At 47.7% G+C, this 14,222-nt stretch overlaps 2 protein-coding genes across 4 annotated transcripts; one reads left to right on the forward strand and one right to left on the reverse strand.

Annotated features, from left to right (window-relative positions):
- Positions 1 to 1,398, forward strand: Rangrf (RAN guanine nucleotide release factor). 3 transcript variants are annotated; one of them, XM_051180316.1, is made up of 5 exons: positions 3 to 233; positions 318 to 434; positions 617 to 773; positions 865 to 961; positions 1,149 to 1,398. In XM_051180316.1, exons 1-4 carry the CDS (start codon positions 157 to 159, stop codon positions 952 to 954), a joined length of 441 nt encoding a protein of 146 aa, XP_051036273.1. In that variant the 5' UTR covers positions 3 to 156; the 3' UTR covers positions 955 to 961; positions 1,149 to 1,398. The 3 variants fall into 3 exon arrangements, with proteins under 3 accessions (XP_051036274.1, XP_051036273.1, XP_051036271.1); XM_051180314.1 differs by having other exon boundaries at positions 865 to 950; XM_051180317.1 differs by lacking the exon at positions 865 to 961 and having other exon boundaries at positions 1 to 233.
- On the reverse strand, positions 1,372 to 5,242 carry Slc25a35 (solute carrier family 25 member 35). Its single transcript, XM_051180313.1, has 5 exons — positions 4,581 to 5,242; positions 3,054 to 3,119; positions 2,517 to 2,669; positions 2,086 to 2,220; positions 1,372 to 1,937 (listed from the first exon to the last, which is right to left on the reverse strand). The coding sequence occupies exons 1-5, from the start codon at positions 4,953 to 4,955 to the stop codon at positions 1,764 to 1,766; spliced, it is 903 nt and encodes a 300-aa protein (XP_051036270.1). The 5' UTR covers positions 4,956 to 5,242; the 3' UTR covers positions 1,372 to 1,763.
- Positions 5,243 to 14,222: the final 8,980 nt, after the last annotated feature.

The following is a 14,222-nucleotide window of genomic DNA, read 5'->3' on the forward strand; positions in this document are numbered from 1 at the left end:
TGACCGCAGGGCGTGGCCAGATCTTAAAGGTCCAAGAGCTTAGTAGGCCGGGAGGAGGTTGTACGCGCTCCGGGGACCCCAGAGGAAGTGATGCCTCAAAGGCACATGTAAGTTTCTTTACAAACTTGCTAATGTCCAGGCTCAAGTCTTAGATCTATGGAGCCCACCAGAAACTTTCCACTATTCGGAGGCGCCTTCTCCGCCATCCTCCCCCCTGGGGCCATTGATGTGAGGTGAGAAAGCCCAGATGCCCCGAGCCCGGTCGGGTGGGTTGCGGGAAGATACCAGAGACTAGATTGCCCCTGCCCCTCTTCCAGCGACCTCCGACCGGTCCCGGACAACCAAGAAGTTTTCTGCCATCCCGTGACCGACCAGAGTCTGATCGTGGAACTTCTGGAGCTGCAGGCCCACGTGCGGGGCGAGGCGGCTGCGCGGTGAGAAAGCTAGCCAATGGGAGACCAGGAGCTGAGGGAGTGGGCGGGGCCTGTGGCTGGACGGTTATTCAGGACGAAAACTCCAAGGGCGATATAGCAGATTGGCCAGAAGAGAGTGAGGCTCGAGGGTGGGGATGAGTTATTCAGAGATGCCTCTCGGTACCCCTGCCCTCCCATTCCAGGTACCATTTTGAGGACGTTGGCGGAGTGCAGGGGGCTAGGTCCGTGCACGTGTTAACTGTGCAACCTCTCTGTTTGGAGAACATATCCCTCAGGGGCTGCTGTCAAGAAGCCTGGTTCCTTTCTGGCAAGCAGCAGGTAGCTAAAGAAAACCAGCAGGTGAGAGCCATGGCGAATGGGATGTCATGAACTGGGGGAGGGGTAATTCCAGTTACCATCCTGATAAGCATCCTGCTTCTGATCCCTTTAGGTAGCAAAGGATGTCACACTACATCAGGCTTTGCTCCGGCTGCCCCAGTATCAGACTGATCTCTTGCTCACCTTCAATCAGCCCCCGTAAGGACGAAGTAAAGGGTGGGAAGCTCGCTATTGTGTCCCCCCCATTAGGCTGGGTGGGTCAAACAGGAAGATTGGCTGCTGGACTCCTTCGAGGAAGAAGAAATGGGCCAGGGGCTTGTGGGATCAGGGATTCCTGGACTTCTGGGGAATAGGAAATGTAATCATTTTCTTTCTGTCTCTGTTCCCTCACCCAAGCTCTACCAGCAGGTCTTTTGGCCCTGAAAATCTATCATGCCCACCTTGGAGCCTGGATAACTTTGAACAACTGGTGACTAGTTTGACTCTTCATGACCCCAACATCTTTGGTCCCCAGTAAAGATGGTGGGACACAACATACTGCTGCTGGGGACTCAGGGACCCAGTTTTGAGAGGGGGAGTGTCTACCTCTTCCCTGGACATAAACGTAACACACCTCCTCTGCAGAAATAAACTTGCTTTATAAACATCATAGTTTCCGTGGCCTGGGTCTCCCAATTCCCTTTGGTCTTGGAAGGGGGACTTTAAAGCTGTGCACAGGAACAGGAAAAAACCCAAGCATGGCAGAAGAAATATACTTTGGGGTATCTGATTCAACCCTGAGATGGGTGTGAAGTATACAGGGGAACTTATGGGGAATTTTAAAGCAATATTCAAGGGAAGGACATAAATTACTGTTCAGAGTGATTCAACCCTAAGAGGACAGAGAGGAATTGGGAGTGTTTGTCCTCCTAGGGGAATGAGAGTCCATCAGTCAGTAAATAGTTACTGAGATAGTAAGTAAGTAGAGGCAGAGGTGCCCAAAGAGTGTTGATTTGGGTACAGTAGAGAGACTCATTTAGTGTATGTGTTGTAGAAGAAACGAAGCTGATCCCAGAAGAAGAGGGAGAGGACAGTGTGGGGGCCAAGGCGAAAATAGGAGGCACCTATACCCTTGTACATGCCAAAGAAGCCCTCTGTCCGAGCTGTCTGCAGCAGAGCGTCCAAGATCCCCCGGTACATGAGGCCCTGGAGTATGTCAGAGAGGGGAGGGAGAGCACAGGAGGAGCATGTCAGAGCCCGCCAGGGTCAGACACCTTTGCAGGTAGCATTAGAGGGTCCACTTCTCCACCCCCCCCCTTTTTCCAGTCAGCTGAACCCTACAGCTCTCCCCTACCTTGCCATGAGAGTCAGTGGGCTGGTTATAGAGCCTTGTGCTGGCCACATCAAAGGGTGTCATGGCTATGACTACTGCGATGCCGCTCACCATGGCAGCTGCCAGAGCCACCTTCCAGCTCTGTGGAGGAAAGATCTATAAGAAAGAGAAAGAATTTTATCAGCCTTAAGGTGGGACAGGCCCTCCCCTGGGAACATAATTTCTGGAAACTTCCATACCACCAGAGATAACTGTGAAAAGTGAAGGAGGACTGTGCAGAGGGCTTAAGTTACCCCCTTCCGGTAGGAAATGATGACAGGAGTCAATGGCCCCAAGCCTTCCTGCTGCTCCCTCACTTTTGAACCTTGTCATCATCCCATCCAGGGCCCACCTCCCTTCTCCCACCCTTGTTTCCCATTCCAGGGATGGCCCCACCCCTGCCCTGGCAGTACCTCCCACTGGCTCAAGAAGTCCTTGGTGGATGAGAAGGTGCACAGCTGGGTAGAGGAACCGACGACAACTCTGGGCAGGCCGCCCACGGCCCCACGCCACAACCCCACTAGACCATGTTTCTGGCCAATCTCGGTTAGTGCCTGAAACATGCCCTGGTGGGGGGAAGACCATGGGGTTGGGGCTCAGTCACCCCACCATCAGGGACTGCCTCCTGATGACACTTTGAAGGATCATGCACCTATTGCCCAGACATCCAGTTCACTGTAAGCTTAGAGCCAGATTACGGGCCCTCAAGTGTCTACTAACACTTGCCAATCCAGGCCAGAGGTATGGGATTGACACTAGCAGGTCAAGAGAATGGGGCAGGAGAAACAGGTGTGGGAGTCGGGAGGAACAAAGGCACATGAGGGTCAGAATGGGCTCCAGGGCAGGATGAGTGGGACTCGATGGGGTTGGGCAGAGCTGTGGCTGGAGTTGAGCTAATGGCAGGAAGCTGGGAGATGGTTGGGTACTCCAGTGGTTTGGGGAACTCTCACCTGATGCTTATACTGGTGCCCTACAGCGATTTCAGAGGTTGCCTGTGCCTGGAGGTGTGTCTTCACCTGGGGACAAGAAAGTATCTCAGCCTGTGCCCAAGTGGTCATCTTCCCACCATAAAGATCAATACACCCAATCCCTTCACACTTCCTCCAGGATATTGAGTGTTGACAATATCCTTTTAATCTGATAATTACTGTTGTTCCCCCTTAACAAATTGGTCATGAGACTCTGTCCCTTGGCTACAGTCCCAGGGGACAGACCTCCTAGCACTGCATGATACCCTGCCCCCTCCACATTCTACTTCCCTTGGGGCTGGGGGTGGGGAGTGCAGGTTGGAGAATGGCAATATTTCCTAAGACTTCATATTAGGCAAGATCTGGGTGTCTAGCCTCTTATGCCAGCACCCATTCCAGATCAGATTTCCACTAGCCTCCCAAATGGGTTCTTTGGTTCCCAGGACCCAAAGAGGTGTGAATCTAGCTGACTTTGAGGATGCCTTTGTACTCAAATCTCATACACTAGGGGAGAGACCAAGTTGGCTCTCCTATAGATCATTTCAATATCTTAGCTGCACTAAGCCTGGCCTAGTCCCAACAATAAACAGCTGTGTAACCTTGAGCAGGGCACCTACCATCTCTGGGTCTCAGGCTCCCAACCCTTCACCTATATTTGATAACTCAAAGGAGAAAACGGAGACTGCGATTCTGTGATACCCAGGACCCTCCTGATCCTACACTCACTGATGCATGTTACTCAGATTCTCATCCTGCCTACACACAAAGTCAGCCTCAGTGTTGGGCAATAATAAGACAATAAAAGCTATATGGGATCACCGGGCAGGGTGGCACATGTTTGTATTCAAAGCCCTCTGGTGGCAAAGGCAAGGAGGATCAAGATGCCAGCTTGGGTCCATAGCCACTTTCAGACCAGCCTAGGCCATGTAGCCAGACCCTGTATCCAAAAATAGACAAATAAGGAATATTGTCAGGACCTATACTGTGCTTCACATGTTCATCTCATTTGTCTACTTTAATCCTCCCAAACAACCACACAAAAGTCTATAATTATTCCTGTTTTATAGATGTGGCACCAACAAATAGTTTTCAAAGCCAGGACCTGAGTTTCAGAAGGTCTGATTCCAAAGCTCAGCTGCAGACAGATATGATGCACATCTGTTAACTGAAGCACTGAGAAGCTAGGCTGGACAGTGGGTTTGAAGCCTGGCTGTGCTACAGAAGTTTTGACACTACTGTAGAGGGAGGCCCTGCCTCAACAAACAAACAAACAAACAAACACGCCTGCTCAAAGAAGTATCCAGAAGCAAAATCTGTAATCTTCATGAACACATTGCAGTCTGTTGGGTGGGTGTGTATAAGGCAGATGGAAGGCCTTGAAGCTTTCCAGCACTTTCCTATGATTTCTCAGGGAGGCAGCGCCCTGTCACCAATGCCCTTGTGAAGGGTAGGCTCCCACCTAACACCAAGGGTCTTTTTTGAAGGTCCCAGACAAGACTCCCTTCTTACCATGTAGATTGGGCTTCCCAGATAGGCTCCCATGACCCCAGCTAGGGCCCCAGCTGCAGCACTTCGGACAGGACTGTGGGCACCTTCATCAGTGCGCAGGTATCCCCTAGACTCTGCCAGCCCGTAGGTGCCCAGTCGGATGCCATTCATTAGGAACTGGTACAAGAGCGCAGGGCCCAGGCCCTTCTGCAAGGCGGCCAGGCCATCCACCTTGCCAATGGTGAAGAAGGCATGGAAGACGTTTCGGTAGTGGCGCTGGTAGGTTCCAGGGGCCTTCAGTTCTCCCTGCAATTGCATTCTGGTCTTCACAACCTCCAGGGGATTGGTGAACACACAGGCCCCGCAGGCTGCTATACCACTCATCAAGAAGTCCATGGTTGGGGTAGCAAAGGCCTCCAAAAGCAGGGATGAATATCAGGGCAACACCTGGCTTTTTGCAGTCCAGGCTACAACAGGTAGAAATTTAGAGAGCTAAAATGTCAGGGTCAAATGTCAAGAAGTGAAATAAGGTTAGAAGGAACTTGGGAGTCAAAGGGTGGGAAAAGAGGGGGAGAAAGAGTGTAGAAGAGTCTGGCGAGAAGGCCAGACCAAGGGATCTGAGGTCAAGGAGGAGCAGAAGTTAGAAGGTGGCAAGTGGGGGAATGCCTGGGATTACAGGCTAGGGAGACCAGGGAATGTTTTGGGGAAACGCGGAGTTGAGGAATGGTAGCTGGAGAGAAGGAAAAAGAAAAGCAACAAGAAGAAAAGAATCAGAGAGAAGACCCGGAGGTGGTTTGGCGACAAGCAAGAGGAGGGTCACGAAGGAAGTTAAAATTGCGGCTAAGGATGAGCTTGGCAAGGTAGCTACGGAGCTGGAGCACCTTTACCCGGGGTAGCTTGTAGAGGCCGGGCCGCCACTCTCCAGACGGTGGAACGCAGCGCCAATGGGGACTCTCTTCAAGAGCCGCAGCCGAGCGCCTCCGCCAATGAGCGCAGAGCCGGCTCAGCGACCAATGGGAGGCGCTCGCAGCGGCCCGGCCCTCGGCCTCGGCCGGAGCAGGTTGGGTTAACTCTCCTAGCTCCGGCTCCAAGGCCCGCGGCGGCTCTCGGCCGGGTGTGTGACCCGGCGCGGAGGTTTTATCTCTGTCCCGGAGTTGGGACGGGCCGTGGATTCCTGAGTGGATGGAGAGGCCGAGAGCAGAGCGTTGGGCAGCTCCTGCGGATGGCGGGCTCCCTGCGGTCGTCCTTTAACACGGGTCATCTCGGTTTGGGGTTGCCGGACCGCAGCCACGCCCAGCTCTGTTCGGTTGCCAGAACAGCCCGGAAACAGCGGTCCCGCCCGCCGGGGTGACGGGACACCTGCTGGACAGCACCCATCCCCTCAGGCCAAATAAAATGTTTGTAGAATCTACCAATAGGGTGTGGCCAGCTGCGGGGAGCCGAGGGAGACCGACTTGAAGACCAGCCAGGGAACAAAGCTTGAGCGTATTAAGCTCTTGATCCTCGCAATGACCTAGAGGAGGCCGGGCAGGTCAAGACAAGGATTTCCATCTCCTCTCCAGCGAGGCTTTCATTACAGAGAGCAAACTTGTCTCTTGTCCTTGTGGTTCATCGTGAGAGAACCCACGGAAAGAAACTGGAAAAGAGGGGAGCGAGAAGGCTTGCTGAAAGAAGGCAGGGGCTTAGGGCCGTCATCTGGGTGGCAGGAAGAGGCAGACCCGAGTAACACTCAACTACCTACCCTACTCACCGCTGAGTTCCGATTTGCATCTTCCGTCCTACTATCTGATTGACGGTAGACAAGTTACCTTTCTTCTCAGAAACCCCTTGTAAAATGGCAGCGATATCTGTGGGGCATATTCCAAAGGAAAGGTTGAGATCGTGTTCAGTTAAATTTACTGGAAAGTCGGAGTTGATAGAATTCTTCCCATTTCCTGGAGGTTCCTGCCCTTTCTTTCGTGGTGTCCAGGTCAGGATGCCCTTGAGCATCTTCTGATGGCTTTTCCAAATTGTCCATATTCAGCCTCATCCTACTTTGCTCCTCAAACATACACCTATTGTTCTTATTTAGCGGTTGTTAATTTCCCTACTGCACTAGTCTGTGAGTTCCTAGGATCCCTGGGGGGCAGATCTGAGTCATATAATTTGCTGTTTGTGAGACAGCCTTGCTGTGTGTAGCCTACAGGGGCCTTGAATTCAACATCTCCTCGCCTCAGCCTGTGGAGTGCTGGAGATTTCAGGCCTGCTGCCATACTGAGTGACAGTGTGACACCACACTTAGTTTCACATCCTGTGTTTGAAGCCTCCGGTTCTCAAAATGGTGGTCCTATAGCAGCAGCAGTACCTGGGAACTTAAAAATACATCTAGCCTCGCTGGAAACCTTCTGAACTAAAAGGTCTGCAGGTAGAACCCTGTCCATCTGTCTTTCATCCAGTCCTCTGGGTGCTAAAGATTCCGAATTATTGGTTTGCACCTCCTGTCTTTAATGCTGAATGCCCTGGAGATTGACGTATTTTAAGGTGTTATTTTTTTTCAGAGTTAATCTTAACTTTTAGAAGTTTTCTGAACATTTTAATTTCCTGAACATTGCACAGAAATTGTAAAGATACTGTTACAATAATGCTCATGGAGAACCTTGGTGGATTCCATGGCTGACCAGAGACAAACATGCCAGGCAGACAGAGCTTAAGTGGGAAGTTTTGTTAGAAAGGGAAGGGAGGGGGGGAAGGAAAAGAAGTAAAGAGACAAAGAGAGGAACAGCGAGAAAAGAGAGCAGAAGTGTGCAGGGTTTTTATTTTTAAAGAGTCCTTTGCACCTGTGTAGTGATGGAGCAGCCGTGGAACCCTGGGCTGACCAGGGTGCTTACTGCCTGAGTGCATTCTGCCAGGTGACAGGGCAGGCCAGCATAATGCCTGAATCCTTACATTGAGTGTCCTCATGTACTCTGTATGCAGTTTTCCCACTATACTACCTTCCATTATTATCCTATACTACTAATGTAAGGGTTTAGGCATTATGTGCCCCCTCTCACCTGCCAGGGTCCTGTCACCACATAGTCTGTAAGCAGGCTCTTAACTCCTGAGCCATCTCTCCAGCCCCGAAATAATTCATTGTTAGTTGTTCGTTTATTTATAGATAGTGTCTCACTATGTAGCCCTGGATGGCTACATAGACTAGAGTGGCCTCAAACTCAGAGTTCTGGTTGCTTCTGCCTCAAAGTTCTGGTTGCTTCTGCCTCCCAAGTTGTTGGACACTTCCAGAGAGCCCAGTTTCGATTTGTTTGGTTTGGGTTTTTTCTTTGTTTAGCTTTGTTTTTGTTTTTCGAGACAGGATTCCTCTGTGTAGCTCTGGCTATCCTGGAACTGTAGACTGGGTTGGTCTCAAACTCAGAAATCTGCCTGCCTCTGCCTCCTGAGAGCCTCTATCCACTCCAGCACTCACAGGATAGCTCACAGGCCATCCATAACTCCAATTCTAAAGTTTGATGTTCCCTCCTGGCGTCTGCTGGCATTGCATATACATGTATACATACATAGACATTAGTAAATAATAACTTAAATCTTTAAAAAACAAAATAAGTTGTGGGGAACCCCAGAGCAGAGTTAGCATCTTAACAGCCATCTTTCCTACTACTGTCTTAGATACTAACATACTGGTAATTTTCCATTCCCCTATGACTGTTTTCCTGTTCACCATATGATGAAGCCTGACCCTGAAAGAGTCCCAGCTGCAGGCTTACTGTGCAGAACACCTGCATTCTGCTTGGAAAGACAGTCTGCCTCCCTCACATCTTCTCTTTGGCCCATTCCCTCATTTCTCCACTACTTAAACCTTGTGGTTATATTCAATAAGCGAGACTTGATCAGAATACTGTCTTGTCTCCATCTCTTGAGTCTCTTGTCTCCTCATTCTCCCTCCCTCCCTCAGGGTTCCCGTTGATTGATCCTGAGGGCTGGCACAATAAGTAGAATAAAATACAAATAAGACAAAAAGGGGAAGAACTATTTTTCCCCTCCATGAAAATAGAATACCTACATCAAATTCTTCTGTGTGGGATATTTGTCCCAAATAATACATTTATTTATTTATTTACTGATATCCTTATGGGCTCATGGGTATTTGTTTTATATTTTGAGTTAAAGACCAACATGTTTGATTTTATTGTTCAACTTATTATGGAGCTCGTGTGTGTGTGTGTGAATCTTTCATTTATTACTTATTATTTTTATTGTTTATTGTTTTGAGACAGAATCTCATATAGCCCAGCCTGACATGTCTTGAAAAACAACAAGCTGGGTGTTGGTGGCACACGCCTTTAATCCCAGTACTCAGGAAGCAGAGGCAGGCAGATCTCCATGAGTTCAAGGCCAGCCTGGTCTACAGAGCTAGTTCCAGGACAGGTCTCAAAGCAATACAGAGAAAGCCTGTCTTGTAAATCACAGACACACACACATACACACACAAAGAGGAAAAGAAAAAAGAAAAACAGCAACAACAAAACAAAACAAAACAAAAAAAGGAGAGAAAACCAAGTGAAGTTTAAGAAACTGCTATAATTAAGAAGGGTTTCTCTGTGTAGCTCTGGCTGTCCTGGAACTCACTTTCTAGACCAGGCTGGCCTCGAACTCACACAGATATGCCATCACTGTCCAGCTTTGAGAGATACCTTCATTGCTTTTAATTTTACCTGAATATGAATAAAACTGCTACGACATTAAGGTATGTTTTTGGTGCTGGGGTGAAACCTAGGGCCTCACACATGCTACCACTGAGGTACATTTCCAGCTTCTAGATATTACTTTTCATATTGACTGAATTGATTGGTCTGGTGCTCACCATGTAGACCAGGCTGGTTTCAAACTAACAGAGATCCACCTGAGTACTGGATTGAAAGGCATGCTCCACATACCCAGTATGAAATATATATACATGTTTGTATATACACACATATATGTATATATAGTCATATTATTATATATTATATCTATCTATATAAATAAATACATTCTGGAAACTGTTTGTTTTGTTTAAGTGCTGGAGATGGAATTCATGAGCTTGCACATACTAGGCAAGCACTAATCTACTGAGCTGTATACTCAACCTGTAATTCTAGAATTTCTATTAAGGCAGTATAATGGTCACAGATGAGCGGCCTAACCTTGTAGTCTCAGAGAGAATACAGATCCCTTTGGAAAGGGACTCCATGATCAGCAGGGGGCATCCCTGCTTCCTCCTTCTTCCTGGAAGATAAAGTAGAGAACCACAGGAAGTGGAAGGCAAGGCCCCACTGTAGTAGCTCTGGGATGACAGGCCTTCCAGCCCATAGCAGGAGGGAGGAAAAGCAGCTATCGGCATTACCACTCCTTGTGGGGTAGGTAGGCCAGCCATGTCACACTGGGCTTGGCTTTGTAGGAAGCTGCTAGCTGTCATGCTTGTAATAACAACACTTAAGAAAACTGTCACAGGAGAATCTGCAGTTTACGGACAGCCAGAGCTACGTAGTGAGCTTTTGTCTTAAGAAGAGTTGCTGTGCAGATCCATGGTAGAGCACCTGTCTAGAGTGTGCAAGAACACTGAGTTCCACCAGTGGTACCAGAGAAACTTAAAAGCCGTCCCCAGATGCAGGCTTCCAACCTTGGACCATGCACTGGTTACTTTTCTTCTTGCTGTGGCCACATGCCTCACAAAAAATAAAATAAAATTAAGGGAGGAACAGTACATTCAGGATCATGACTCAAAGATTAGAGTCCGTCTTGACAGGCAAGGCTGTTCCCTGTATCCAGTTAGGGAGCAGGGAAAAATGAATGCTAGTGCTCCACTGGCTTTTCTTCATTTTCAAAAATGAATTCAGTCAGGAATCCTAGCCTCCAAAAAATCTAATCTTCCTGGAGACGGTTCTCACAAATACAACCAGAGCGTGTTTCCTGGGTGATTTTAAATCTACTCAAGCTGACACTGAAGATTAACTATCACAGCTTCCCCTTTTAACCTGACATCCAAGCACTTCTTGCCTTTTTTTTCCCTCAGGTTCTCTCTACATAGCTCTAGCTACCCTGGAACTCACAGTTGACCAGACTGGCCTAGAACTCACAGAGATACACCTGCCTCTTGCCTCTTCGGTGCTGGGATCAAAAGCATGCACCACCGTGTCTGACCAAATACATCACCTTTTTGTTGTTTATTTTTGTTTTGTTCAGTTTTTTGTTTGTTTGTTTGTTTCTGCTTTTTTGGGACAGGATCTCTCTGGGGCTTTGGAGGCTGTCCTGGAACTAGCTCTTGTAGACAAGGCTGGTCTTGAACTCACAGAGATCCACCTGCCTCTGCCTCTTGAGTGCTGGGACTAAAGTTGTGTGCTACTACTGCCCAGGCCAAATACAACACCTTTAAAGCATAACATTCCATTCTTGGTCCCTGAAGTCTTACATTGATTTTTTTAATTATTTATTTTTGAGCTGGATAGTGGTGGCACGTCTTTAATCCCAGCACTTGGTAAGCAGGGGCAGGTGGATCTCAGTTTCAGGCCAGCCTGGTCTACAAAGTGAGTTCCAGGACAGCCAGGACTGTTACACAGAGAAACCCTGTCTCCAATAAAGATTATTTTTATTTCATGTATTTTTGCCTGCACATATGTCCGTATGAGGGTGTTGGATACATGGAACTGGAGTTACAGACAGTTGTGAGCTGCTGTGTGAGTGCTGGGAACCGAACCTGGGTCCTCTGGAAGAGAAGCCACTTTTAACCACTGAGCCACCTTCCCAGGCTTCATGTTGGTCTTTTAAACACTTTTAATAATATTGTCATTAATATTTTGTGTGTGTGTGTGCCTGTGTTCCTGTGTGTGCCAGTGTACAAAGACAAATGTCATAGCATGCAAGTGGAGGTCAGAAGACAACTTTGTGGAGTTGTTTCTTTATGTAAATTCCAGGGATTTAACCCAGGTCACCAGGCCCACAAACCAAATGCCTTTACCTATTGGGAAAACAACAACTACATAAGGGAGGGAAAGGTTATTTTGTCCCATGGCTCAGGGATGGAGTCCATCATGGTAGGGAAGATATGATAGCAAATGCATGGCTCCCTAATTTGCCCCAACCTAACATGTGAACATTTCATTCCCTCACATATATGTAACTGCATATGTTGATTCTTTTCTCTTTCTTTTTTTCTGGAGACAGGGTTTCTCTATGTAGCTTTGGAGCCTGTCCTGGAATTCACTTTGTAGAACTGTCTGGCGTCGAACTCAGAGAAATCAGCTTGCCTCTGCCACCCGAGTGCTGGGATTAAAGGCATGTGCCACTGCCACCAGGCTTGTTTTGTTCTTTTTAAGACAGGGTCTTACAGTGTGGCCCTGGTTGGCCTGGTATTTGCTATGCTATGCTATGCTATGGTCTCAAATTCACAGAAATTAAACTGCCTCCTAGGTGCTGCAATTAAAGGCATGCACCACTATGCCCAGATTAATTTTGTTGTTATTTATTTTTAGTTTTTATGTATTACCTTCATTTATGTGTTTGCACCACTTGCTTGGCTGGTGGCTTTGAGGGTCCAAAGAAGCATTGGATTTCCCAGAACTGGAGTTACAGGGAGTTTGTGAGCCACCATGTGGGAGCTGGGAACCGAATCTTGGTCCTCTGCAAGAGCAGCCAGTGCTCTTAACCTCTGAGCATCTTTCCAGTCCTGTCATGCTATCTTGTTTTTTGTAAAAGCTGTACTTTCTTCCCAAAGTCCCTCAACAGATTTGAGAAGAGCTGAAGAGGGAGCATAAAGGTCCCAGATGCCAGTTAGAAAGCCATGGCCCCACAGAGGAAGCTGCAATGTCTCCTAGGCGTGGTGCTGTCTTCTACAGCTCTGCCTGGATGGGTTCATTTTGGCTGTCAGCGTGACACGGGAATGCTCAGACTCCACCTGGTGGAAGTTCAACATCATCTTCCTGCCTCAGTTCTCTGGTGCAAGGACAGTTAGTGACCTTTAAAATGTTACTTTTATAAGCAGCAAAACTAAAACTAAAACAAAATATACCCACCTCCAAATAAACGCCCACAAACAAAAAACCAAAACAAAAGCCCCTAATATTTCAGTCAAAATAAATGAACACGTGCCTTATTTGGCTATATAAGTGTCTTCCTTCCTTTCTCTCCTTTCTTTTTTCTTCCATTTTTGGTTTTTTTTGAGAAAGTGTTTCTCTTTGAAACAGTCCTGGCTATCTTGAAACTCACTCTGTAGATCAGGCTGGCCTCGAACTCACAGAGATCTGCCTGCTTCTGCCTCCCAAATGCTGGGATTAAAAGGCATGCGCCACTACCGCCCGACTCCTTTCCATTGATATTTTTATTTTACTTACTATTGTGTTTATGGAGGATCATATGCCACAGTGCACACATGGCAAAGTCAGAGGACCATATCTTTTGTTTGTTTGTTTATATGTTTGTTTTAAGACAAGGGTCTTGCTTAGGAAGGATGTCCTTGAATTCACAATCTTCCTGTCTCCTTCCTGCACTTCTCAAGTGCTGGGATTGTAGGCATGTCTTACCACCCCTATCCATCTTTCTTTTTTCTCCTTTATTTCCTTTTTACTTTTTAATTTAATTTTATTTTTTGAGACAGAGTCTCTGGCTGTCCTGGAACTCACTATATAGACCAGGCTGGCCCTGAACTCATAGATATCCACCTGCCTCCACCTCTCAAGTGCTGGGATTAAAGGCATGTGCCACTATGCCTGGCTCTTTCTTTCTTTTTGAAAAATATTTTATTTTTAATTGTGTATATGTGCTTTTATATGAATATGTGCTTATGAGTACAGGTGCCCGTGGTGTTAGATCCCCCAGAAACTGGAGATGCAGGCAGTTGTAAGATGCTCAGTGTGGGTGCTGAGAACTGAACCTGCATCCTCTGGAACAGCAGTGTATGCTTTAGCTGCTGGGCCATCTCACAGCCCTTGTTATTTTTATGTGTATTGGTATTTTGCCTGCATGTATGTCTGTGTGAGGGTGTTGGATTCTAGGGTTATGGACAGTTGTAAACTGCCACCTGGGTGTGGCTGGAGTTATAGGTGAGCCACGAATTGTTGGGAACTGAACTCAAGTCCTTAGGAAGAGCTCTTAAGCACTGAGCCATCTCTCTAGTCCCCTTAGTCGATTTCCTTTCTTTTCCTTTGTTACACTCAGATGGAACTCAGAGCCTCACAAAATGCTTGACAGGAGGTCTAAGGCTAATCCACACCTCCAACCTAGATTTCCTTTCCTTTCCTTTTCTTTTCTTCTCTCTCCCCCCCACCCCCAGGCAAGGCCTCATCAGGTAGCCCAGTGGATTGAAATTTTAGAGTGGCCAGGCAGACCTTTGAGAGAGATTTTTCCAACTGCCAGAAGGAGGTGAAGGAATGCTTCCTGGAGATTCCTTGAGAAGATTTCCAGGCATCAGGCACAACTCTGAAGATCCTTGTTTAGGACCCTGAAGGGAGAAGCTGGGGGACAGGGTAGATTGCAGACATTTAGCAGAAAAAAGAGTTTAAAACGACTTTCAGTACTAGCTTACTGGACCCCCTTCTCAGAGTCTAGCTTGGTATTTGTTTATGGATGTGTGTCCATGCCTATGACATTTGATGGGGACCTCTCTTGACCAGCCCTTCCACCAGTCTCCTTCCCAGGCTGGGGTGTGGTTCACTC

The sequence above is a fragment of the Phodopus roborovskii genome, unplaced genomic scaffold (genome assembly GCF_943737965.1).
Source record: "Phodopus roborovskii unplaced genomic scaffold, PHOROB, whole genome shotgun sequence".
In the NCBI taxonomy this organism is placed as follows: domain Eukaryota; kingdom Metazoa; phylum Chordata; class Mammalia; order Rodentia; family Cricetidae; genus Phodopus; species Phodopus roborovskii.

Coding starts and splice junctions, on each gene's coding strand:
- Rangrf (XM_051180314.1), top strand. CDS start 157: ATGGAGCCCACCAGAAACTTTCCACTATTCGGAGGCGCCTTCTCCGCC. Junction 234..317: donor CCTGGGGCCATTGATGTGAG/GTGAGAAAGCCC, acceptor CCCCTCTTCCAG/CGACCTCCGACCGGTCCCGG. Junction 951..1,148: donor CTCACCTTCAATCAGCCCCC/GTAAGGACGAAG, acceptor CCCTCACCCAAG/CTCTACCAGCAGGTCTTTTG.
- Slc25a35 (XM_051180313.1), bottom strand. CDS start 4,955: ATGGACTTCTTGATGAGTGGTATAGCAGCCTGCGGGGCCTGTGTGTTC. Junction 3,120..4,580: donor TGGGAAGCCCAATCTACATG/GTAAGAAGGGAG, acceptor TCTTGTCCCCAG/GTGAAGACACACCTCCAGGC. Junction 1,938..2,085: donor CCACTGACTCTCATGGCAAG/GTAGGGGAGAGC, acceptor GACATACTCCAG/GGCCTCATGTACCGGGGGAT.